The following is a 26,372-nucleotide window of genomic DNA, read 5'->3' as shown; positions in this document are numbered from 1 at the left end:
AGATTGGTACCTTCACACGCAGATCCATACCATGCTCCTGTGCAGTGCGGGCGGCAGTGAAGAAAGAGGGTTATATTTTCCCCTTGAGTTAGGACACCTCATGACAAATGATAATGGATAATCAATAAAGCGGGAAATATGAGGCAGCAAACTTTATGAAGCCAGGAGACATATTACTCCCCAACAACACTGGTTTCCCTTAACAAAGTCACTACTCGACTGTGCCTAATAATCTGAAGGAAAATCAAAGGACCCGCAACCACATCAGCAATATTGGCAACTTATTCCACTTTAATGGCATTTTGATTGATTTTTTCCCCCTTCCTAATGGTCGTTTTATAGATTTGACGCTGCTTCTGCAAAACAGTAGTGTGTAATAAACCTCCCTGAAGGCAAACGGTAGCCATTAAAGCTCTTGTCTTACTAGTGCTCATAATTGGAGGTTGACCACCACCACATTTTGGTCTCTCACATAACATGCTCATACACACACCTCCTGGTCTAGACTTTCCTCTGTCCATTCTGTCTGTGCCTTTTTGATATTTTTGGTGGCTGGTCATTATAAGTGACAGGATCCCTTTCTCCTGGTCTTTTTTGAGGGATGGGGTTAAAAATAGCCATAAAGAGGTGACCTTGGCGCTGACATTGTGGAATTTCAGCCAAGCATTGACCTGATGAAAATGGAAGGCCAGGCCGCTAATAAATCAGGGTGCTTTTAAAATGAGTTTACCCTAATGCTCATTCATCACAGGCTGTAATGCCATTTGCAGGCCCAGGATTCGCCGCTGTGCACAAACACAGCAGTAAATAACAACAGGGCCCTTGCATCCCTCGCATCATTGCAGCCTCCAACATCAGCATACATTTATTAAAGACGCCCCCGCCTTGCACGGCAGCACTCCTCTATGACACCCTGAGCTTTTCCCCGTCTCATACACACATATGCATGCACACACACACAACATGCTCTTTAAATACGCACACTAAAGGCACACGCAGACTCACACACAAAACATGCAGGAGAAAATAAAAAGCATAATCTGAGGAACACCAGATGCAGAGAACAAAGCCCTGCAGCTCGACTTCGCACCTTGTAAACATTCGCCAAATTTACTGTAATTGTCCCATGTTGGTATAAATTCTGACTAAGGCACCGTATCACATCGTCAACATCTGAACAGAGGGAACAGAGAAGAGGAGAATAATAGATGGGAAACGCTACGCCTCCATTGGGACTTGCTAAAGAAAACAGCCAGTGTAAACAAATCACAGGCCTGTTTTCATACGCAACTCCAAAACAAGATAAACTGTACAAAGCAAGGTAACAGCGACATAACCTTGGCTTGATTTCTCATTGCTTTACTTTGTCATTTGTAACTACTCCTCTTTTTTCCACTAGGGTGAAAAAGTCATTATCTCAGATACAAAAAATGTCTAGAAACCTCATTAGACAGCAACATTTGTTGAGGGAGGACCGTAATAAACAATAACGGATGACGATCGTTATTGCCACTGACACTGATGAGCTCCTCTGCAAGTTTGTTTATTAATTAAAAAAACCCTCTTTTTCCAGGGGTGGGGGCGGCAGTGGTGGTGGTGGTGGGGGGGGGCACTTACCCAGCGCAAGTTACATCCTCTACACGCCCCCCCCTCGTTCCCATGCACAAGCCATTGAGCTGTGGAGGGGCACTCGTTCATCAAACTTCATGGAGCAAGGGAGAGACGGGTCCTGATAATGCGCACCGCTAAAGCTGATTTTCCATGATGAATCTCGGAGCATATAAATTGGCTAATATCTGAAAACATTTACAGATACTAGAGGAATTGACTACTTGTGGGACATGATGGATGAGGCTCTCAGACGCTGGCCGACAGCTCTGCAAATCTCTGCGGCTGCCTAAAGCCCTCATTTGATTTTCCAATTTACTCCTTTTAAATTTATCCTCCCGTATTGAAAAAAAGAAGATGGGAAAGAGGGAGAGTGGAAGAGGAGAAGAGAGGAAGGGGGAAAACAATGTTGTTTTTTTCAACTGTCTGTGGTGGTGGTGTGGTGGTGCTAGTTGATGATATGAGGTGGTATCTCCTGTGCAGGAGGAGCCCAGTCCCTGTAGAGGTTACTGGGGCAGAACTGATCTGCTTCCACCTGATTCTCCCTGATAGCGGTGAAATGAGACTCTACGCTTCTATATATATGTGTGTGTGTGTGTGTGTGTGTTGCAGTAGTAATAGCAGATCTGGGGAGGCTCTGCCATAGAAAGAGGCTTCCCAGGTCAGGCCATTAGACTGTGGCAGAGGCTGACTGGAGCTTCTCTCCTGAAAAGGAGTAATTAGTATACTTGTCAAGTGAAGTGCCACGCTGCTGCTTACCTCCTTTGCACCCATCCCATGTGTGTGCATGCTCACACACGCACATACACACACACACACTCACAAACATTCACTCCACCTATGCTTCTTTACTTCCCTCTTGCTAATGAAGTGCCCTCGCTCTCATTATTTGAAGAAAGGCTGCATATACACACACACACCAGCTCTGCCATACTGGAGAGGTGAGAGGGAGGAGAGAGGAGCACTTGAAGACAAGAGAGGAGGAACCATAACAATGATAGTGGATACTGAGTTGAATTTCTACTGGATAGAACATAATGCAGTATTCGGTTATCAACAGATCCGATCTGCAAAACACTGAAGCTATTATGAATTCTGTCAAGGAACCAAAGATCATTGTAGACACTAACATTCTCACAGTGTTAACATCAAACACGGGACATTTATAACCTTGCCTACAAGGCTTCTGTAAAGGAATGTGACAATAAATCTTAAAGGCAGTCGAATCACATAGTTACAAAACATGGAGCAGCAATCTAATCTGGAGTTGGGCCTTGGGAAAATGGAAAAGGTCAAATAGCTAGCAAAATTGCCTCCTCAAAAAAAGTATGTCTAAATCTAGAGGCACATCAACTCGTGTCAAAGGAGGAACAGAGAGAAAGATGAAGAGATAGAGGGAAAAGGGAAAAAAAGAGCAGGAGCTCCCCCAGTCTGTCTGCTAGTAATTTCTTAGAGGTAACATCTACCACTATAGAGCAAGGATCAAGACATAGATGTAAAAAGTTAAGAAACTGATTATTCAGTAAGCATAAGTTTGCATCAGAAATTTCTCTTACTTTAATATTTAGCACAGCTGCAAATACAGCATTATTGTCATTATCATAATTAGAATTATTATTCTGACCTTTATTTAATCAAGAAGGCCGCACAAAAAAGGCAGCAAAACATTTTCATAGTCAGGTCATTGCTTGATGATATGTTTGATTAATTAATAAATCATTTAATCTGTCACAAATAACAAAAAAATGCACAGGAAGTTAGCAAAGCCCAAAGTGCTGTCTTCAAATAGCTTCCCTAGTCTGACCAGCTGCCAAAAAACCCAAAGCTTTAATGTTATAATAATGAATGGAGAAAAGTGAGCAAAATCTTAGCATCATCATAATGTTAGTGAAGCCAGAACCGCAAATAGTGAAGCAAATGTTTTTAAGAGATTTTCAAGAGATTTTTACTTGATAAATGACTAAAATGATTATTTGATTATCAAAATTATAATTAATTAATTTTCTGTCAATTGGCTACTCATTTCAACACTACTATTCACTTTCCCTGTTGATTTTAAGTAAAGAAATCATATTTGATTTCATAAATAGAACAATAACAGTGCTACACCTTATTCAAGGAGAATTAGTCTATGTTTGAGGAAGTTTTAGTTAAGTAAGTTACTTTTCCAGAAAAAGGACAGTGCTCTGTAAATATTAGAAATTGCAATTTACTTCTGTTTTTCTTTCAGATTTGTAAATTTTACTGCATCTTTACTATGTAATGCAGTTTGAATTCCGTATACATATTTATTAATATTGCTTATATAAATAAAGCTGCCTTGTCTTACCTTGCAGATGAATGGACAAACACTTCAGTGAGCATATCGGCATTCATGAAGTGAAAGTCTTGACCAAATTTGGCTTATTGTAGGCGTCCACAGGGTGGGAGTTGAGGCCCATGCACATGTGCAACATTTCATGTAGATTTGTGATTTATGAAAGGGAGCTGCATACAGGTGTGCGTATCCACGGTTTTATAAATCTGAATGTTTTTCAGCATACATACTTTTCTTGTTTTGTGCTTACGTAACCTTTTAATGTAGAATCCAGGCATAGTTTCCTAAATGAGGCCCCTAATACCTAAAGCAAGAAATGGAAGTCTCAACCAGTAAACAATTTGTAATAAATATGTTAGTCAGAAAACTTTATTATCACTTTCATGACTTCTTATATGAGGGATCTTTGTCAGCTGGGACTGAAATTTACCTCAAGCCAGGGATGACTTCACAAAGTCTATTTTTTAAGAATCCCAAAAAAAGGAATAAATATTAGGACATCTAATATATAAATTGCCCTGTAAAATGATGAAAGGAAATGTAAAGTAGACAGAGACAGAATTAGGAGGACACCAATATTCTTCTTAAAACCTCTGTCAGCCAACTTCACATTTTGGCACTGAGAGAATATTTAAAAGTTTGTAGGACTTCATTAACCAGAAATCATGTAGCCTAATATCAGTTAACTGCCCAGTCCTTCTATATATTTTTTTTTAATCTTTTTTTTTAAGGCTTGTTTTATGAGCTTTATTGAAGAGAGAGAGAGAGCAGCAGTCCAGCCATTGCTGATGTGTCTAGCTTCCTCTGCACAGCCTTAACCTGATGCCTCTCAGAGGACAGTTGTGTATTTCTCCCTTAAGTTTTGATTAGTTTCTTCCTGTGCCCAGAAAAGGGTGGATCTCTGACAAAATCAAAAACAAACAAAAAACTAAGCCTTGTGCAGCTTTAACACAAGTCATATGCAAAAGCTGGATTAAAACAGATCCAAATCTTAGACACCGCACATACAAAACAGCAAAACATCTCCCTTGCTGTTGTGTAAAAACAAAGTGCTTATGACTTTCCCCTCCCTCCTGCCCAGTCTGTTTTCATGAGACAAGGAGCATTATGGATGTTGATATCATATTCAATACGTGATAAAACTGCTTTGAATGTATTGATTTATTTACATGCGCCACCAGATAGCCTTTCGTCCTGCCTGACTGATGCGCTCTCCAATACTTTTGCTGCAGGAAGGGGGGAGAGGAGTGTTGGTGGTGCAGTGGTGTTTGGAGCGGGAGGCGGGTGGTGGTGTTGGGTGAGGGTGGGGTGTGTGTGAGTGAGTGTGTGTGTGTGTGGGTGTGGGGGGACCACAACAAGCCAGCAAAACAAAACAAGGAAGAGACAGAAAACAATTTAAAACTCTGTATTGATCCAGCACTAGTGATTGTACATATATTCCACAGTCCCAACGGCCCCATTCCTGTGTCTCTTAAATGCAAAGGGAAAGAGAAGGGGAATAAAAAAAGATGGTGCTAGGCAAAGGCAAGCCACTCACCCAGTTGGGGGTAATGTCCCTTATATAGAAGTCTATTGATCTTTGCAGTGTGCCTGCCCGCCCTCCCTCTGGAGTCAGACAAAACCACACAAATACACACTCTTGCACACCAACCTATACACAACAGTGCAGTCTTATGTTGGGGGGAGGAGAGGAAGATAGATATGCCTGCCAATAACACTGAACCAACCTGTTAGCTAATTGCCAGCAAAGACAATTATCCTTGCATTGTTTCATAATGGAAACACATTACTAAAGTCTAATATACACACAGGGAGATTGGACAATTTGACCGTGGAGCCCATGTGGGCAGCAATTCATTGCCAAAGGCCATGCAGGTCACGGCTGAGAGGGGATGCAGAGAAGTTCAGTCAAAACAGAAGTCACCCTCACAGCCACTACCCTCACAGCTGGTTGCTGTGGAAAGTATAATGGGATCAATTATTCACTATTCACTATATCTTTTTCAAATAATTCAGAAACTATTTTATAGCAGTGAAGATGGTGGAAAGTAATCTGACCAAATTGAAATGTTACGGTTAAGTTTGATCATTTTTAGCGCTGCAGATATGATTACCATGTAGGTTGAATTAGGCTAATCTTAATCAAACACAATCCAGCGTTAAGGTCTAATGAAGAAACATGACCAAAAGCCCCCACAGCACCACGTAGATCAAAGACCTCTATTACTTGCTAGCCTGCAAACACTAGATAATGTGTAGTTACAACACTGTTTTGAAATTAAACAATGATCATCCATGAAGTTTCACCTGCAACAAATCTATTCTGATCAAAACTGAGGCATGCTCCCACTGTATGGAGATGGAGGGGTGCAGTCTGCTATTATTTGAGTTGGGATGATTCTCCTGGATGAATGCCCTGTTCTACAAGCTGCTCAGACCAGTGTTTTGACAGGCAGTGGATAACGGTGGGTCCAAAGCAATCACATCTCTGACTTTGACAAATGGCTGTGCTGTGGCGAAGTTGAAAATAACACACATCCACTTTAATCTCTTTCTTGATTAAATCGGAGGCACGTCTTTTTGACATCATGTGATTCACTCTCAAAGCACATACTACTGCACACACACACACACATATGCCCAATCTGCCCAATCCTCCGGATAGGCCTTTTGAAATGATACGGACCCATGTGTGCATGTATGAATGGGAGTCTCAAAATGATTGAGACAGATAAGGGCAATGAGAGGTAGAGATACAGAAAGCAAGAGACAGAGATTTTTATCCGTCAACTTCATCAATAAATCAATGTCACGTGCAAGCTAAAATTTAACTGCAGATTAGACAACTGCTTATTGCATAAAATTATTCTATGATCTGAGAAATATCCAGGAGTAAAAAATAACTAACACAGGCAACCAAAATCTACACAGACAACCATTCACACACAATTTCTGGATAATGTCTGTGAGATTTTCGACAAAATTATCCATCTGGAATTTTTCTCTTTCTCAGTGTGTCCATCAGCACTACCTAGGAATGGTTTGCTTTTTCTGCCACACCTTCCCCTCAACTAAATTTCCTTAGTGGACCCCGGTAGGGACTGAGAAAGAGAAGGTGTGAGGGAAGAAGAGAGGGTAGAGGGTAGATGGATGCATGGAGGGGGATGAGGGAGGGTTAGGGAAGAAATCAGGGGTGTTATAAATAACACTGATGAGGTGAGCAAGCATTGATCCACACTGAAGCTGAGAGGTGGGTGGTCCACCCAGTGCTTAATTGCTGGTCATGTGCCCTAGGTTGCAGCTACTACTACAAGCAGTCCGTCTCTCATTAGGTTCAGACAGACTGAAAATACAGCAGCTTACATTGGCGCTAGCACTGGAATTGGAACTCAAAGAGGAATACGAAAGACAAAGTGGTACAATTAAGACTGATGAAGTGAATGAGAGAAAAGATAGAGTGGGAAATAGAAAATTGTTACTCACATACTCCACCCTCCAGGTCCTGAAGGAACCTGTCCAGGATGATACGAGCCATCAGCGCAGGAGACAGATCCACCTTTATATAGATTGAACAAGAAAAAAAAAAGAGAATTAGCCCTCATAAAAAACAGGCTGTGGCGTCAATGGGGAGTTAAGGCTATTTCAAAACAGAGGTGGTGCGGAATTGTTATTCTTCTCTGGAGAATTGCTCCATTGAGAAACCTTCAGAGTAAATCCCATATATCCCATTGGAAGTGTGAACATATTTCAAAGAACCAGAGAATTACTGAACTGAAATAACACAGACAGCCTACCTTAGGCTGATGTCACACAGATAATAATGATTTTAATGGCTTTAAATTATATTATCCTGTTTCAAAACCTTGACCCAACTTTTGACAATCCCTGTGCAAATTGGTCTTTGTAAGCCTTGCTTTGCGCTAACCTTTCCCACAGGAAGAGGAGAGTGCCTATTATGCAGCTAAGCTACCCAGAATTGCTTTCGCTTCTGTCAAGACCAAATGGAAGATGGTAGTCTCTCATCTCATACAAAAAGCAGCACAAAAATATGCCCAGGCTAGAGACAATGAAGAGCTTTAATCATAGCACGATTACTAAGGCAAAACCGCAGGAACCAACAGGACGCACCAGAGGGACTGTGGGAACTGCAACCCTTAATAAGAAGGAGAGAACCTATGGCTGCAGCGGTCTTTGAACATGAAGATACCTTGAGAGGTGTAAGGTGTTTTGGTTGGAGTTCAAGGTGAACCCTGACAGAAACTGAGAGCACTAATGACTGATACAGAGGGTGTCTACCTGACTGATTCAGTACAAAATCTGGTAACCAAGTCCATATTGTCTTCCCATACATTAAATTACATTTAATGCCACACCATAATATCACAATGGGTTGTTGATTCTTAAAATGATAGAACTGGTATGTAGCCAAAAACCAACACTTAGTTACAAGGCCAGCATAATGTGGTGATAATTCAATTCAATTCAATTAACAGCCATAAAAAAGGCTCTAAATATAAGTACAAACTACACTAAATGCACATACCTCAGAGGGAAACTAAACACATGGTGTTCAAGTGGAATTATTTTTTTAAAATATCATGTTTAGACTTTGTTGAAACTCAATATAAGGTGCAAATAAGGAAGCATGTGAAGTGATTTGCTACTGAAGTAATTATTCACTAAATTCCATGGCCTCTTCAGAGTGGAGAGAATTATAACATTGCTTGTAGACTTTGCCATTGCGTGGTACTTCGTTATGAAACACAACGCTCCTGCAGCCAGAGAGCATATTTTCTCTTGTTAGCATAATTGGGGACCAAAAGTGAATTTGCCCTCAGCCTGTAGTGAGATTGGAGTGTTTCATCTCTTCTGTGATGCTTCCTGGTAGTGCTGGAAGCAGAGAGGTTTCTGTCTAAACAACGTCTTTTTACCAGCGGTAGTATTTGTTAAAATCTCCATAATATTGCATGAGGAAAGCTGCTTGCAAAAAAGACCAAACATGTCTATAATCATTAGGGAGTGAGCAGAGAATCTATATTTTCATTAAGACCTCTAAGATAGCATTGCAGACTTAGCATATATAGCCTGCAGCTAACTCTTTTTCCTCTCCCTACTGTCCAACCCTCCTCATTTTCTTTTGCTTTTTTCTCTCTTCACAATCCATTCCTCTCTGTACTTATTGCCCTGTACTCCATTCACACCTCTGGATAACGAGAGAGCGTCAGATTCCCAGTAACCCGCATGAGGGCTGACACATGAAAAATGGCGACATTACCAACGCTGGCCCAGCCTGAATAAGGACCACCTGATTAGTTCAGGTACTTGCGTCTCCCTAATTTTCATATTAATCATGAGTCCATCTCCATTCTCAAGTCAGATTGCAGCACTTCATGAGTTTAACATGTGACTAAGATTCACAGGCCCCTGAATGCCTGCTGAAAATAATTACTGCTCAAAGAAAACTCAGGTCTTGCTTTTATTTGCCCTCAATGCTAACATGTGTCACATACAACCTGATTGCCTCTGGCATGGAGTCTGTATGTTTAACTGACCTTTACATGAATTGCCATCGAAAGCATACAAAAAACAGTGACTTCATAGTTTTGAATCCATATTCATGGAACACTTCTTGGGGCACAAAAAAAAAAAAAAAAAAAAAAAAAAAAAAAATCCATGAATAGTTTTCATCATTGTTAATCATTTCCCTCTGTTGAAGATATATTGTCTCATAAAGGGATGAAACTACATCAATTAGCTGTCTGGGAGTCCATGAGTGCTTGGTTTAAATGTTAAGTAGCATATTAAAATGACAGTTAAATGGTTCATAGACAGTTATCTCTGAGCTGAATTTAATCCTTTAGAAAAAAAAAAATGTGTCAATTAAATGGAGAATGAATAATGGCAGTTAGCTTTGAGGTACCACTGATGCATGTGAATGCTTCTGATTTTAGATTTAGCAGCCTAAAATCTCATTCCCTGGTATATGCAGCAATAAAAAATTAAATCAGCATTTAAACGTTTTAAAAGCTTAAACAGCCGATTTGAACAATCAAAATAAGAGGAGACTGCAAGAATAATAATGTATTTAAATAGCACAAACAAAATATGTGACCCAAATAGTAGTGTTTAACCTAACAACACAAGTTAGATTGTAGCATAAGAACACTGTAACAATCTAAAAAGCTACTATATCAATTAACCACACTGTTAATCTCCAGTAATTTTCAGCCTTTTATTAATCAGCTTCTTTATTTTCTTCACTGTATGTGAATGTATCTTCTTTTGAGGTTGGATACTAACCTCATGGCAATGGTTTTACTGACTACTGGCTGCAATGTGTAAGAAACATTAGTTGTTATTTTTATTAATGTGACAGGCAGAAACCTGAACAGGGATTAAACCTTTGAATATTATATCAGGCAAGTACACTTCAATAACACCACAAACCCAAGCTGAGTTGCTGATGCTAGTAACTGAGATGAAGAGAAGAATTAACCACTGACCCTGCCCTCACCTGTCGACAGTTTGCAGCAACTGTGTCTGAATGCCAATTTGGAAAATTACATAATAAAAACCAAAAGTATTTGCACATCTGCTTAATGGAGGTAAGAGCTAATTACATTAAATAATTGATAATAGAGCAGACCATTTTACCAATTTTGATAATCACTAACAGACAAGGCAGAAAATCAAAAACTGCTGCCAACCTTGCAAATGGGAAAGTAGGTCCTATCTATCCATCTAGTTATCCATTTATCTATCTATATATATATTTCGCATGGGAAAATAAAGTAAGCAGTGATGAAGGAGAGTAGAAAAAAGACAAAATAGAGAAAAAAAAGAGGTCATGCTCTTACCTCATTGGCTAACTCCAGCAGGACGGGAGCGGTGGGACGTGCCTTGGCTTCACTCAGATACCTTCATTATAACAAAGAACAACAACAGCGGTGAAAAACATGGCCCACAAAGGAAGACAGAAGGGGAGAGGGGACTAGACCAGGCTAGCCAAGACATGCTAATGTCCCTGATGACTTTGCCCTAGGTGGCATATGGCAAGCTTGGTGCGGTTAAAACAGCACTGCTTGGAGGGCTTCAAATTTCCTTGAAGCCAGACAACCATATGATAGTTAGTTAACCCCAGCCGCCCAAAAAGGTTTTTTTCCCTCGCCAGCTAAAACTGCAGCTCCCCTCAGATCTTACCCAGATGATCTCTGAGGTTTGTTGTTATAAGTGGATTAGAAACGTATTATCCAGCCTCGTTTTCCCCAGAACAATGACTTAATAAGCTAGATAAAGGCTAATTGCAATATGCAAAGAAGCTTTCCCCCCTGCAGCCTGTTTTTCTGTTTTCTTTATTTGTTTCCATAGAATTATGGATAATCAGCCCATCATACGCCTGGGTAAGGCAAATGTCCAAATGTGGGTATCTGTTTTTTTTTTTTTTTTTTGCTTACATTCTGACATGGAAAACAGAGCTTTAGCTCTGTGAAAGCTTAGCAGGTGCAAGTGGAGGTCTGGAATGAATCCTGAGAATGGTGATTTGTTTAGAGGAGATTATATCTGTCATGGTGGCCCACCTACTCTCAGCCCTGTCCACTTATTTTCATGTGACTTTCGCAAGTGCCTGCCTCAGACAGAGAAAGGGAAAGGGAGAGAGAAACTGAGTATAGGAGAGAGGTGGAAAAAAGGATAGAAAGAAAGAATGAAGATGAAAGAAAGATAAACAGACTGTGTGTATGTGTGTGTGTATTAGACAAAGAAAGAGAGAGAGAGAGGGAGATCGAGAGAAGAGAGAGGAGTAATAAAGTAATACAGAGTAATACAGTACCTTTGATAGTGGCTTTCAATAACATCCGGTGTATGGTGTCTTGAGTTTGTTCTTTTGATCCTTTTCTGTTATAAAAAGCAGAATGATGGTTATATTTCAGTGATGATGATGAGGATGATAATATTAATAATGATAATGATAATAATGAAAAAAATAATATCCTAGTGGCTCAATGGTTTAAGGTATGTACCTTGTTAGTTTTTTGTTGTATGCCAACCTTTCCTACCCTTTCCTGTATGTCCATACTTGCAACTTTATAGTGAAGGTGCAATGCCAAAAAAATCATTAAAATAAATTTTTGCCTCTTTGTTTCCATATAATAATGCTGCATGGTCTGAGAAGGCAAAAACAATAAGCTCTCCTGTACACGTAAGTAAAATGTTCAGCCAAGCTCTATTGTATATGAACAGGCGCAAGAGATGGCGGGTCACAGTAATTTAATTTCAATAAATTTGCCCAGGGTCAAAGTGTGCCAAGGCAACCTTGTTCAACCCCCCCGTCCCCCACCCCCTAACTCAAACCTTGTATTCATTTCCCCTTTTTCGATCAAACAATGACCCCATTCCACATCCCACACTCTGACATTTCCATGCAATTCAATTGCCATCTTCACCGAGAGGGAAGAGGACGACAGGGGATAAAAGAGGAAGAGCATTGGTTAAAAAACAACTTATTTAAAAACTACAGCACACAAAAAAATGTAATTCCGCAGAGACAGGCTGTGTGAGTGACACCTGTCAGGGGGATGATAAATGACTCCATTTTCTGCCTGTGCTGCCTTCTGCCACTGGCGGCAGCGGCCATTTATCATCATCCGCTGTCAGCCGTGGAAAGCAGCAGTGACAGTGCGAGTCAGCAAACATTTAGCACACGCAGCCGCACTACACAGGGAAATTATTATTGTCAGAATAATAATGGTTTAGCATAATTTATTACAGGTCCACCAAATAAGCAGGGGCTAGATGTTATTAGACAGATGGATGGGAAGGCTTGGCAGACATCCACTGAGGCTCAGGCAGGCAAGGGCCCTCAACGTGAATGTGAGGAGGAGGTGGGGTGCGAAGTAAAGGGGGGGCTGGGCTGGGGGGGGGCATCCTCCAAACCAATCAGAGAGCTGGCAGTTCAATTACAAAGAAATAAAGGGACATTCATCATTCAATTAGGCACCTGTCAGGGCTCACAAAGGAAGAAAACTTCTAACCTGGTACTCCAGGGAGAAGATGCTCAGAAGAGTGGACTGCGAGTGACTGGAACAAATAAAAGAAGGACAAAGTTAATTACCAGAGTGCATTGCACAGAGACAAAGGGAGAGGGGGAGCTTCAAAGCTGGGGCCGGCTGCCCTGTAATCTAAAAGAACATGAAAACAAGTGTGGCAAAGTTGTTCCAGATGAACACCTCTGACAAAGGATTCCTGCAGCGATGGTCTGGGGGTGGGAGAAAGGCGGAGGTTGTGTGTGGTATGAGATGAGAGAAAATATAGCCTGCTGTTGTTGTTTTTTTTTCTGTCTCTAATTCATTCATACCATCTTCTTTCACCTTCTGTCCAGCAAAAACGGTATAGCTTATCATTTTTTAAAAATTTGACTGCATTTTGCCCTGCTGTAAAACAACAAACAGGTAGTAATACTTGAGCTAAAGACAAAACAGGAGTGAGGCAAAGCAAATTCATGTGAATAACTGATGGGGTTCAATACCATTTGCTGTAGGGGAACACTGTGCTCAATAGCAGCATACTGAAATACAGTTTGTTAGCAATGAGGGAGCCCTCTATTGAGGGACACAGCTTTGTAAAGGGGGCCGAACAATGTGAGCGTGCATGTGTGTGTACTGGTTTGTGTAGCGAGTGGTGTGTGGTGGGGGGTACATGGATAGGAGAAAGTTTTCCTGCCTCACTGTCAGTGCTGGCATATGGGACATTCTGGAGCCCTCCCACTGCAACTGATGGGCTTTGAAAGTGGAAACTTTCACTGCAGGAAGCTGGGACTCCCAGGAGTCGGTCAATTCCATGGGTTGCCATAAGCTACATTCATCTCCAGCTCCAGTCAATGTCAAACACCTGGCAGAGAGGCAAACCTGGAAAACAGGCAGCTCCGACAGGGATTCACAGCCCCTCCAACACTCCCACTCCATCCCCCACAGCATCCTTTGAATTGAAAATATTTAAAGCAGTGACAGATTTTATTCTAATTGGATAGTACATTCCTCCAGCCTACATATCAACAAAAAACACAGGAATGCAGTAGAGGCATCCACACACACTCACACATACACACTGTGTGATGGTCTCAAGTGGTTTTGTGTCTCCATATACTGCTCTCAGTACATTTGATTGTTAAATTTAATGGACTTTTCTTTACAGGTCACCTGAGAATGGTATGTAAATACTGACTAGAAGCCCAAGCCTCCTATCTGCATTGAAATATTGAGTCCATATAGGCCTTCCACATCAATCACTATGAACCATGAAATAACCATGTGACATGTAAACAAAGCCAAAGGAATCTCAAGCATTGATTTCTGTCTAGAGTCTCTGGCTGACACCATATCTTAATAAAAGCATTTTAAACAGTGGAAGAGTTTAGTAGTTTATAATGACTTAACCCCACCAAAGCCACCATGTTAGCTTCTCCAGATGTCAGCTGTAAACAGTTTTACTGCTTTGGCTATGGAACAGCTAATGTTCAACAATTCAAAGTCTCTGGGGTTTGACCCATCACACGGATGAGTCCTGTCAACCACCAAGGATTGAGTACAGTCACAAAAAAGAAGGAAAACATGCTACAACATGAAGAAAAAGAGAAGAAGGAAAAGGGGGGAAAAAATCCCACAGAAAACACTGTCGACTCAGCATTAATTTACAATGATGCGTGGGGACGAAGGGGCCACTGCAATTAAGTGGGCCATTAAATGGTCAACTGTCAACATGTGGACACTTAAAGGAGAAAAAAAAAATCTTTCCCACTTCAACCTCGCACCTGAGCATTTCAGCAACATTACAGGCTTATTGTTGGCATGAAACCATCACCATCCCCCTGTTGGGACAAACATCTGTTAGGTTTTAAATGGATTACTCTCTATAATGAGCATGATTACTGCCTAATTGCTAAATCTATACCCTGTTAAGTTTAAAGGGACGTAAACTGCTGTTAATATCTGGGAAAACATATCTGTTTCAAACAGTAAGAATTTAAAGGACTTTTGTTTTTTCTTTCTCACCTCAGTCTGCATTTTGGTGACATCAAAAGCTAAGAAAAATCAACAAAGCAGCAAACTAGGTGAAAACAGCAAAGTATCAAAACAGGGCCAAAAACTTTGAGGTTGGAAGAATAATGAATGACTGAGAACAATGAAGACATGGTTGTGGCTGGCTAACTGGATCAAAACCAAAGGTTGTCTGGGTTTTATAGTCTGTCAAGTTTTACACTGCTCCCATATTGTATAATGCCCCTTTCTCCATTTAACAGACATTAATAGTAAGTTACTGCATGCTTTACATTAATGTATATCCAACCTGTGTTCCCATGGGCACAGTATGCTCAATTCATGCTAAAATATGGAGCCATGTGCAGTCTTACAATAGAGATCTGATCTTTCTGCCTGCTGAACAGTAGCATTATATTCCCAATGTAATTCATCAACCTCCTTGCTTCATAATACCAAGATTTTAGGCACTTTATTCTAACTCAGCGATGAATAAAAAAACAAACAAACAAACAAACAAACAAATAAATAAAAATGCAAAAACATGCCAATAACTATGCCTCATCTGAGCGCAACTCAACCAGATTCAATCGCTTTTATGGGCCTTAAGCTGATGTTTAGCCTATAATTCAGATGTGTGCACATGTTGGCTGCAGTTTCTGTATGTAGAACATCATATTATACTATGATCTGACAAAATGCAGCACGCAGCATGACTCGTAATCAGATAAAGAGGTTGGGATAGAAAAATTCCTGATAGATACCCTTAAGCTTTTAAGAATAAAGTTGTCGGTATCACCACATTTTCAATATCTTCATGCTACATCAGATAAAATGATTTCAGGTTTTTTGGGGTTTTTTTTCTTTTTTGCTGTCTGCCAGTCACAAATCTTGTGCCAATGCATTCACCGTTTCATTATAATTCCACAGTTCCCAGACAGTGAAGAGGTCACAACTGAAAACTCAAAAATTGACCCAATAGATAGAAATGCCATTCCATCCAAAACGTCATTTGTTCAGGGTAATTATTACATTAAATTGATTGCTTCCCAGAGAAGAGTTTATAATCATCCCTTGTGTGTGGCAGGGCCTAGGAAGAGCCTGCTGTATCTGTGAATAGATAAAGATTTGTTATTTAATTGCATGATAAAATGTCTGGATAAATAACTGAGCTAATTAATTCCTGTCCGTAGTTTATCTAGACATGGTACACAATGGGGTAAACAGCTATATTTTTTCTGAAAAGGTCTACATCAGATAATAGTATTTTCTGAATAGCAGTACAATTCATTATTAATTTGGTTTCAAATCGATCTTTGATGACTGAAAATGGAACTTATTTAAACAAACAAATAAGGAATATAGCGGTAAATTCACGTAGAAATGCGCCAATGGCACTGCAGCACATCAATGCATTGACCTCTGTGTGAGGAAAAAAAATCCCTCCCTCTTGGATATAATTTAGAACATGGGGAAACAGAAGGTTGGGAGACAGAAGAGTGGTTAGGGAATCATTCACTCTCAACCTAATTACCCTTCCCTACAACATAAGACAGAGCATTAATATGCACTGGCACCCAAAATAGTAAAGCAGCAGATTAGATTAAAACAATTAGGGACTTTCACTTTGTCAGTGAGCTGGTATGCCTGTCTGGTCAGTGCTTTAGGCTTTATTAGGCAAAGCTATCCATTGGTTACGAATCTGACAAAGTCAAGAATGAGTGTTGTATCGCCTCAGTTTTGGTTAGAGTAAAAACAGCACTGAAAAACAATGAGCAGGATTTCCTGTCATGCTAATTAATAGGAGAGGCAAGATCTTCAAGCTATCAATTATATTCAGAATATTCTTATTTACAAATAATTAATTATAAACGATAGCAGTAATTTAGGTAATGAAAGCCACCTGGCTAATGGCATTGGTATCATATGCTGCGACAGTACTTAGCATTTGGCAGATCTGCATGCAGAGTGCGGTGCATGGCACGACTCTTCGGGGCATGGAACTAGCTAACTGAGGCATGGCACATATTTTTAATAATGGCAATGAAGCTATTTTCAGAAGGAAAATGTAAGGGAACTGTGTGCACTTTTAATACCTCACTCAGCTCTTACCTGCTTGTCTTTATGCATATTAGAGATTCATGCCGTCACAGAATAGTTAGGACTTATACCTATGAGCTGACAATGTTTATTCAAGCAAGAGATCCATTGCACATATGAAAGCAAAACTGTGGCATGTAATCATTATAAAGCATTTGCTTTCCTGCAGATCAAGACTGTATACACAGGAAAAATAGCTGAATGCGGTTAGGTTACATATTCTGCATATGCAAATGTATCTAATTACACATGCTGATAGGCAAAATGCTAACATCTGTTTCCCAGCTAAGCCTACTGTCATCAGCAGCGAGAGAAAAGCATGAAAAAAGAATCTTTAGGCCTTAATGTATAAATGTAATATATTTTGACAACACATAGAAACAAACACACATCTCAGAGTCATGCAGCTTCAAACAAATACTTGCACAATGAGCACACATGTTTACAGTTCAAGTTGGTTTTACTTGTTTTTCTTCAGAACAACTGAAATGCCTTACTGCAATTAGATTAAATACCAGTATTATTATTGTTGTTGTTGGTAGCAATACTAGTAGTAGTATAATCATAACACCAATAATTATCATAATAATTTCAATATGTATGGCACTTAATGTAGTTGCAAGTATGGACTTCAGGTCTTCCTCTCCTTCTGTACAACTTGCGACCAAAAATAACCACCTTGAAATATTTTCCTAATCAGGGTTTTCTCCATAATTCAAAACGGAATTTTTACAGGCTTAACTCACAGTACATTCTCCCTCCAAACTCTCACTCTGAGGCCAGAGACATCTACCTGCCTGCGGGGGTGTGGACGGAAATGGCTTAAACAGAAGTACAACAGGGCATCTCACTGCCTACAACTGTCCTAATAGAGGAGAAATATGACCTCCGCTGCACACACTTTATTACAATCTTTAAAATCCATGTCTTTAGTGGTGCCCTGAGATGTCAGGACTGTTATGTATAATGGTGGGAAAAAAACAAAAAAACAAAAAAACAGTAGGACTAATCCCACAGTTCACCACCCTAATTGTGATTGCTCCTGAAACATAGGGAGCTTCATGACGCCATCTGTGACATAACATGCTATAGCTATTATGGTATATTGCTATTGTTTTAGCGTAATTACTATCATTGCTGTTCCTGCAAACTCTCACGGAAAATTGAAAATGAGGTCCATGCTGTGCGTCAAGTGGTGAACGTCCTATGGTTAGGCAAGAAAACACTTTACACTGACCGAATGCCTACTCCCGCGAGCATAGCTAAGACACTTGAACCATTCTGGGCAATTTATTTCATTCTTCTTTGCAATTGATCTCAGTATGCAAAAACAACCTTAGGCAAAAGACTCCACCCTAGCTGCCCAACTGAACAGGCTGTAGTTTCCAACTGTGGGGTTGGGGGACAGTGATGATACATGCTATTGCAAATATAGTGCATAATACATTGTTTTCACTCAAACTACCCTATTCCTGTGTGCTTATTTTCCACTGCTAATATTTACACCTTATTCAGTGTGGCAATGCACCAATTGCAGGCTTTTTGAACCTTGAAAAATATGCAGTGTCTCTTATAATCACTTTAAACTGTACCTTACTTTAGCAACGGGCTGCTTACCTCAGTGTTTTTAGCCCAATGAGCCGAAAAGTCTTTACAATCTACAGTGTGCTTGGACAACGTCCCTGCGATATGAAGAGGAAGCAGACCATTCCTGTGCTTCCTAATCAAGTAATTGATTACATCTATTATTCATGAACTCCTTAGCCTGACATGAAGTTGTAAACTCAGCACAGCCTCACTCCTCTCTTCTCCCTCCAACTCTCTCCGTTCTCTGCTTACCCCATATCCATCCCTTCATCTTTCCAATGTTCATCTAACCACATGAAGCTGAGGAATTAGTCCACCAGCCTCTCAGCCTCCGAGGATTGTACCCTTAAGACCTAAATGCCAGTTTGTGTTTTGCTCTATGTAGGGAACCAGAAGTGTGAGGCCATGCACTGGAGGCTGCTGGGGCTGCCCTCCCAGTGTCTGCACAAGATCAGTCTCTCGGTAATGTCATCGGCACTTCCAGACTACAAAACCCCTACAAAACAGCCATGAAATTCTACCTTCAAAAACAGCTACAACAGAGCAGCTCAGTCTTCCATGGAAAACAGGGTGGATGCTACTTAGAAATGCTCTTTCTCCACCCCCTTAAAAAAAATGAATTTCCTTAACTTTTAAGACTTGATGTGTTTAATGCAACAAATGTGTTTAATGCATCAAGCATATTACCAAATCCTTAGGTTTAACCAGCATGTAATAGAGAGATAAACACCATAGCCACAATAAATAATCAATGAGCAAGTCCCTAAGCTTCCTCCTGAGCCTGGGTATTACCATCAAAAACAAAGTGTCTGCAGCCAAGAAATCACCATATCAATGGCACATGCCACAACAACCCTGGCCTCTGCTTTCCTTCCCAAGATCATGCTAGATAAACCCCAAATAACAGAGAAATTAACAAATGCTTGACATTTGCTCAACATCCATTATTCTGACACTTCTTCAGAATTTCAAAAGGCTGAACGCATGCTTAATCAACATTCATATTCCCAGAGCGAGCCACAGCACCATATTGCAGCCCGCCTCACTGCTGATGAAAACGGCACATTAGGGCCCGATTCGAAAAACGTTCAGGGACTCCTCACCAGGGAGCTGTGTGTGTGAGTGAGAGAGAGACAGTGAGACAGACACAGAGAGGGTGGTGTGGGGTGGGGGAGCAGAGAGAACGAGTGACACATTGACTGTGATGAGGTGGGGGCTTTACACTTTTCTTTTTAAGCATTTTCCAAAACAGAAGCATCTGCCCGATTCTGCACACCCGCCCTCCCACACACACTTCCCTGAAATCTGTGCAAGCCATGTGAGGAATGAGTTGAATGGCATTTTAAAGAGGGGAGTAATCATTACATCCAAATTCATTCATAATATGGCACAGAAGGAGCCAGAGGACTCACACATTCCCTCCCTCTTTCTCGCCCTCCTCACACAGACTCTCTCTGGGGACAAAGGGTGGAAGGACTGGGGTCCCCTCTGGACCCGAGGGAAGCCAGGCAAGGCCTCAGAGAGCAGCCCATCATTTCCAATTCTAATATGTGGCGAGAGAAAGGCCTGATGGGACTGATGTCACATTTTTCCCCATGCCGGCCTGCGACGAGTCCTCCCGCCCCCTTGCTCCCTGCCCAGCTCTCATTGTAGCTGCTAGCCTCAACCCAGATATGAGGCAGGACACCACGGCTGGCTGAGAGGAGGGCAAGGAAGAGGGGGCAAGAATGGGGGTTGATATTTGCATGTCCCTCCATTGTGAGTGGGGGTAAAAAGTGACAGCACCGTGTCCAATTCTTTTCCCCTCAGAGCAGCTCGGGCCCAGCAAGAGAGGCCAGGCTGACAGATGACTCCCAACATCTGTGTTATGCAGGCGTTACAGATGAGGGACTGCACATCGCTCTCTCTCCCTCTCTCTCTCTCTTTCTATCTGTCTAGGCGACCCTCCCTCTCTCCTCCCACTCCCCATACTCATAGCACAGCAGAAAGACTGACAGACCTTCCGTGGAAATTACCTTGAAATGGCCTATCACTGTCTTTTGATTCAAAGTTTTGATTCTCCTCCTTTCAGGACACCACTTAAAGAGTAATTATTACAAAATGCTCTTGTACTCAAAAAAAAAAAAAAAAAATGTGTCACTTGGGGACAATGGCTACTCCTATAATGTTCACTGATGCAACTCAAATCAGTATCAACAGCATATATTTCCATTTATGACCTAGGCAACAATTGCATACATTGGATACACTGAGTTAGAATTCAAATACAAATATTAAGAAAAAAGCTAGGTATATTATCAAATATATAACATAAAAAAATAGTGTCCTTTCTGCCTCAAGAATATGGCACATCCTATCTGAAAAGAACAAACACAGCCTCAACAGGACACTAGCAGACAACACAAGAATCTACTGTACAGATAACTCAGCATTGCTTGCATCACTTGGAATTCGGCCAGAGTAATGTGAAATGATTTGATATACAAAGATACCTGTCCTTTCTATCTCTCTGACTGTCAGCCTCACCACCACCCCCTCCTCCACCCACCCATCTTGTGCCCATCCCATCAGTGCAGGCCGGTCCTCAGCCCCTTCAAACCCCTCCTGCCAGCCCCAGCCTGGCCAATATTTACGCAGTGGCAGGGCTCCCACACAGTCCGAGGGGACAGGAGGGGAGTGGGGTGGGGGGTGGTTGACTGCCGTGCCTGAGCGCATGCTAAGAGATGATGGATGGCCTAGTCGATATGTTATGTCTTAAGAGCCTGATTTCCTGCCAGTCCAATCACTAACCCTCCAGAGCCCAGCTCAGCTGATTGGACAACCAGAATAATTTTGTAGGCTGTGAAAACACTGCTGCCGTGCCTGTCTGTCAGGCCCAGTGACGAGACTCAGGGATTTTAAAGAGCAGGGGCCTCCCCAAGATTGGTTATGGTGAACGAAATAATAACAATAACCAGCAAGACTAAACAAAAGAGCCAGCACCTCCGGGAAGGCCTGATCGTGCCGAATTATTGGAATAAAAACGGTGCAATGTTTTCCTTTAATTATTACCCCCACTACCACCAACTCTCTAAAAAAAGGCATTTAAATAGTTTGTTAAAGGCCATTTGGATTAGGAAACCAAAAAGAGAAGAGATTTCACAATAATCACGAGAAGGCATTCTTAGTGCTTGTGCCTAAATATACAGGATGTTGGATGGACTTTGTACGCATGACATAGTCGGTAAAATGCTGACAGTGAGAACAAAGGCAAGCTCAAGGTACGCCGCGTCCCCTTTGGGGACCTGATACCTTCTTCTAGATTGTTGATTAGGGCACAATGGAGGTAGGAAGCTCCAAATACATGCGACTTTGTAAGTGACCTCAATGGGATCAGCCATGGTGTCCTGGTGGCCTTGGGGGATTACACGTGTTACATTCAATAAAGAGAGGGCCCTCAGTGTCAAGGAGAAACGCAAACACAACCATTAACCCCTCTCTTCGATTTCTGAATGTGCAGCGCCTACATGGTGAAACAGAGGCCCATGTAGTAATGGAAACCATTATAAAAAAAAAATCGAGGTATGGTTCAGGTATGATAAGTGAATTAAGTAAAATAAATATTTAATCATGGATGATGAAACAAAGGACACTGGAATAAATAATTATGCTATTAAACTGACACCACAGGTGTATCAATTAATTGTTAATTAATTGTGCTCATTAAAAATAAAAAATGTAGTGAAGGATGCTAATTACAGAAGTTAGTAGCAAGCTACCCCACCAATTATTTAATTATTCTTTGGTTCACTTTTCATATTTCCTAAACACATCCTGCAGCTGATCTCACACTGCTTTGCAATGCTCAAGTATGGGATGCTGATATGAGGTTTAGTCACATGTTCTCTGATTCTGTCTCACTCACTCTCTCTCTCTCACACACACACACACACATACAGAGAGAGAGAGAGAAATGCAAAACGTAACTCTCACATGTAAACTAAGCTCACTCCAGTGAAAATAATACTTGCACTGAGCTGAGTGACTACTTACTGTGGAAATCTCTCCCTCAGCATCTTCATACATTGGCGAGTAGGTCTCAAATGTTCAGTGCATCTCACTATTTCTTTATATTCCGCTCGGGACAGCCTCATCTTCCCTCGGGTCAACTGTGTATCTACGAAAACAGACAAGAGTTTGGTGAACTGGTACTCCTGTAGCCATCAGGTTTTGAGAGGTAAACAACCTGCCAGGTGACTGACAGCTGCTACACTGTCAAAACAGCTGTACGCGCAAGGCTAGCCAAACTTAGCTTTATGTTATGGTTAGCACGGCACACTCCAGGCATACGACCTCGTAAACCATGATGTTACAACTATGCAGGCTTTTAGCAACTGATACTTTATTTGTAAAGTTGTTGAATACTATCCGTTGACACAAATGAAGCGATACAAAGCGCTTATTTACCTTGAACAACCGAAGCTCAGGCACTGTTTCCCGATAGCTTCCCGCTAGGAAGTTGAAGCTGAGGCGTTCGTAGGAGCAGTGTTCTGATTGGCCGATTCGTCTGAGGAGCTGAGTATAGTGGCAGATGATTGGTCACTTCGCAGTATAAGGCGGGGTTTAGCCAATACACGGGGCTCACTGCAAGCCCGGAGGATTTCTGCACTCTCGTCGACTCACAGGCGAGCAGTGCTTACAAAGGCAGGTATTAGGAATGAATAGGCGTAGTCTTCTCCTCAGCACTCATCAAGTTCTGTCATGTACGACAGGGCAAAAAATTCACTAAAATAAATCAAGTGTGCGGTCGGGAAAATTTTTGTGTGAGGGAGAGGGGGAGAGACCGCACGTGCGACTTAACATTATGAATATGACCTTAAGTTATTTCTCACTAGGAAGGGCTGGTGTGTCAATATTTTCACAGTGGTCTATCTGTCTTTTTTCACGACAGAGGGCTGTTTCTTTTACACCTGCAAATGAGTATTTTTTTTCTCCTGTTTTATCTATTAAGGAAAACAGCAACAACACCTAAATCTATAGGGATGCTTTGGCTTTGATGGTGTAAAATGTATGGCCTGCTGCAGGTGTGTGTGTGTGTGTGTATGCGTGTACACAAGGAGTTTGGTAGCCTACAGTGTGCAGTAATATTGAAGTAGGGTTCAACTAGGGTTCATGGAGCTTACAGACACAACTTAAGTTGTCTGGTTGTTCTGTTTATCCTCAAGTTTTTTTTTTTTTTTTTTTTTTTTTAAATGTTTTCTTATGGTTTCATCTTTTTCTATTTAATTTGAAAGTTAAAAGAACCATTGTGCAAACCCTAAGAGGATGGCCCAGTTGAAACACACATTTTACACCACCAAAACCCAGCATCTTAAACTGCTCATTCCAAAAAAAAAAGGAGAGTTATTTTCCACAGGGTGTAATAGCTGAAAAAAAACAAAAAAAAAACAAAACTTCTTAACATGATATTCTTTCTTCAGTTTTAACTTGCTGGATTGCATGGCTTTAATGGAGACTTAAATGTTGCAAATTAGTGTATGCACTGCAGCTAAGCATAATTGATTATATTGTATATCTTCTTCTTTCACGTTGCAATAGTTTATGCTGTGAATGCCCCTGGCAGGAACACTTCAGTGGAATGGAGAACGGTGTTACAGTGGAAAACAATTAGAACATTTGTAAAACAAGTATTTTTGAAATTAAAGAATAAGTCTGTGCTGTATGCTTTACATTGCAACACTTGCAGCTTTACATTTCAGCAAAAATAACTATCTCCTAGATTACTTATGATTAATTGTGTACAAATGCAAGCAGAAGTCTGTGAAATAGTGAATAGATGGCCAATGATGTAAAAACATATATTTTTATGAAATCAAATGTATGAGTGTTTCTCTTTTGGAAAGTTTATTTTAGGTAACACTGACATAGGCCTATTATCTTTAAGGGCTAATTTGTCAAAAAATATCTCAATGTTATTTTACAGTGGCCCTAACAAAGCCTCTCTTTAACAAACTCTCTTTTTATACAGGTTCAGAATGATCCTAAAGTCATTTTATGGTGAGTTTCATTTTTTTCTTATTTTATTCATCTGGTTTATTATAGATCACATCAAAAAATATGTCAGACACTTTTTCCACAATTAAACGAATTTGCATATCACAGCAACATAATTAGCTTAAAATGTGCAAAGCATTTCTCAGCTCCCCTCGGCATTATTATTTGCAAGCCAAAATGACTCTATCAAATAATTCTATTGTAGTGTCATACATTCTTTGACACCGACATTGCTGGTTTTTCCTATTGTTGATGAACAATTCATCTGTGAGCAGCAGGGCTCTATCTGACCTGTGGTGCATCAGAAAATGGAGCTCATTGTTGCTGAGCAGTGTAGTATGATGTCTGAGATGAGCTGAGGTCTGGGGCTGTGTGTTCACCGGCGCAGTCCCGGGGTCTGAAAGGGCTCAGTGCTCTGCGGTGGCTACAAAAGGGAGCTGTGTACTGGGATTGGTATGGCCAGATAAGATCAGGGCCTCTGAGGAAGTCTGGGCTGATTGCTACAAAGGGCTGAGGTCAGGGGCAGCAGGAGCAGTTTACCCATCTAGGTATCAGAGGATCAGGGGTTTTGGTGGGGAGCGGCGTGTGTAATAGGTATAAAGGATCAGTGTAATGTGATGGTATAAAAAGATAAAAATCAGAGAAAGGGTTGGAAAGCCACTGTACTGTAATGGCTCCAAAGGCAGGGGATCAGAGATTTTGTTGTGCGTGGAGGTATCTGTGCTTGTGTGTGTGCATGTGTGTGTGCACACACGGACACTCTTGCATGAGTCAGTTTCTGTCTGCGTGTCTCTGCATCTTTGACGGCTATGTGAGCCACAGCGGGCTGTGATGAGAGCTGAAGGGGAGAGAGAGCGGCGATTGAAGGGATAGTGGGAAAGGATGCAGAGAGAAAGACGAGCGCTTTGGAGGCTGCATGTAAACAGGGCAGCGGTACACACAGTGCCGTTAACCAGCTGTGAAGCCTGCTCACAGTGGGAGATGAATTTACAAAGGATGTCTCCCTCTGATATCCAGGAGACGCTGCACTGATCTCTGCTCCACTGCTCTCGGCACACCATTGTAGTGCTAAGCACTGTGCCACTAATGGCACTTATATACCTTAATGCCTGGGAAACATTTACATTTCGCTCGCAGCAGAGGGAGAGTGCGGGGCTGTGGAGGGTAGAAAATGCATGTGTGTCTGCGAGAGGGAGAGAGCACAAAAGAGAGAGTTTTTATCGATAGTAGCCTATCTTTAGTAGATGAAACTACGATTTGTGAGGATGTGTAATTTCCTTTACATATCACACTGTTTAAGGAAATTGCAAGCTCTCCCATCTCTTTGCACATTAGTCCCTCCTTACCATATCCAGTAATATTACTCACCATACAAAGAGAGCATTTTGTTTCAGTGGATCGTCAGCACTACTGTCATAATGTTTCTTTTTTTCTATTTGTGAAGTCAGTGACTTCACTCCTCTGTACCACAGAATTGCTCTCCAATCTTCAGGGAGTCTGGGTTCTCAGCTTTAAAAATCACAGTTTAAACATGAGGAAAGCCATAACCAGGAAATGCCTGTAGTATTAGCAAGGTATCAGATTCATGCATTCCCCCCAGAACAGCACGACTGCCCCTGAAAATCCCACGTCCATATTTTACATCACGGGAGACAAGACACATGTGTTTCACTCCGGCTTTCAAAGCTGTTTCTTCC

At 41.2% G+C, this 26,372-nt stretch overlaps 1 protein-coding gene and 1 long non-coding RNA gene across 8 annotated transcripts in view; one reads left to right on the top strand and one right to left on the bottom strand.

Moving 5' to 3' along the window:
• Positions 1-23,256, bottom strand: part of cdin1 (CDAN1 interacting nuclease 1) — a 59,145-nt gene extending 35,889 nt beyond the window's left edge. Inside the window, exons 1-6 of one of the 3 annotated variants that reach the window (XM_030045124.1) lie at positions 23,089-23,256; positions 22,675-22,798; positions 12,955-13,000; positions 11,754-11,818; positions 10,783-10,843; positions 7,409-7,481 (exon numbers count right to left, since the gene is read on the bottom strand). In XM_030045124.1, the coding sequence (XP_029900984.1) occupies positions 7,409-7,481; positions 10,783-10,843; positions 11,754-11,818; positions 12,955-13,000; positions 22,675-22,775 (346 nt within the window). In that variant the 5' untranslated portion in view covers positions 22,776-22,798; positions 23,089-23,256. The remainder of the gene's footprint in view (positions 1-7,408; positions 7,482-10,782; positions 10,844-11,753; positions 11,819-12,954; positions 13,001-22,674; positions 22,799-23,088) is intronic. The other 2 variants (XM_030045123.1, XM_030045125.1) reach the window with 2 other exon arrangements.
• A 1,391-nt stretch (positions 23,257-24,647) lies between these two features.
• The window catches only part of LOC115354670 (uncharacterized), an 89,214-nt gene continuing 87,489 nt past the window's right edge, over positions 24,648-26,372 (top strand). For all 5 annotated transcript variants that reach the window (XR_003927793.1, XR_003927792.1, XR_003927790.1 and 2 more), the window contains exon 1: positions 24,648-24,678. This is a non-coding gene — a long non-coding RNA (uncharacterized LOC115354670). The remainder of the gene's footprint in view (positions 24,679-26,372) is intronic.

Source organism: Myripristis murdjan, chromosome 22 (assembly GCF_902150065.1).
Source record: "Myripristis murdjan chromosome 22, fMyrMur1.1, whole genome shotgun sequence".
NCBI lineage: Eukaryota > Metazoa > Chordata > Actinopteri > Holocentriformes > Holocentridae > Myripristis > Myripristis murdjan.
Note: the sequence above shows the minus strand (reverse complement) of the source record. Positions and strands in the feature narration are given on the sequence as shown.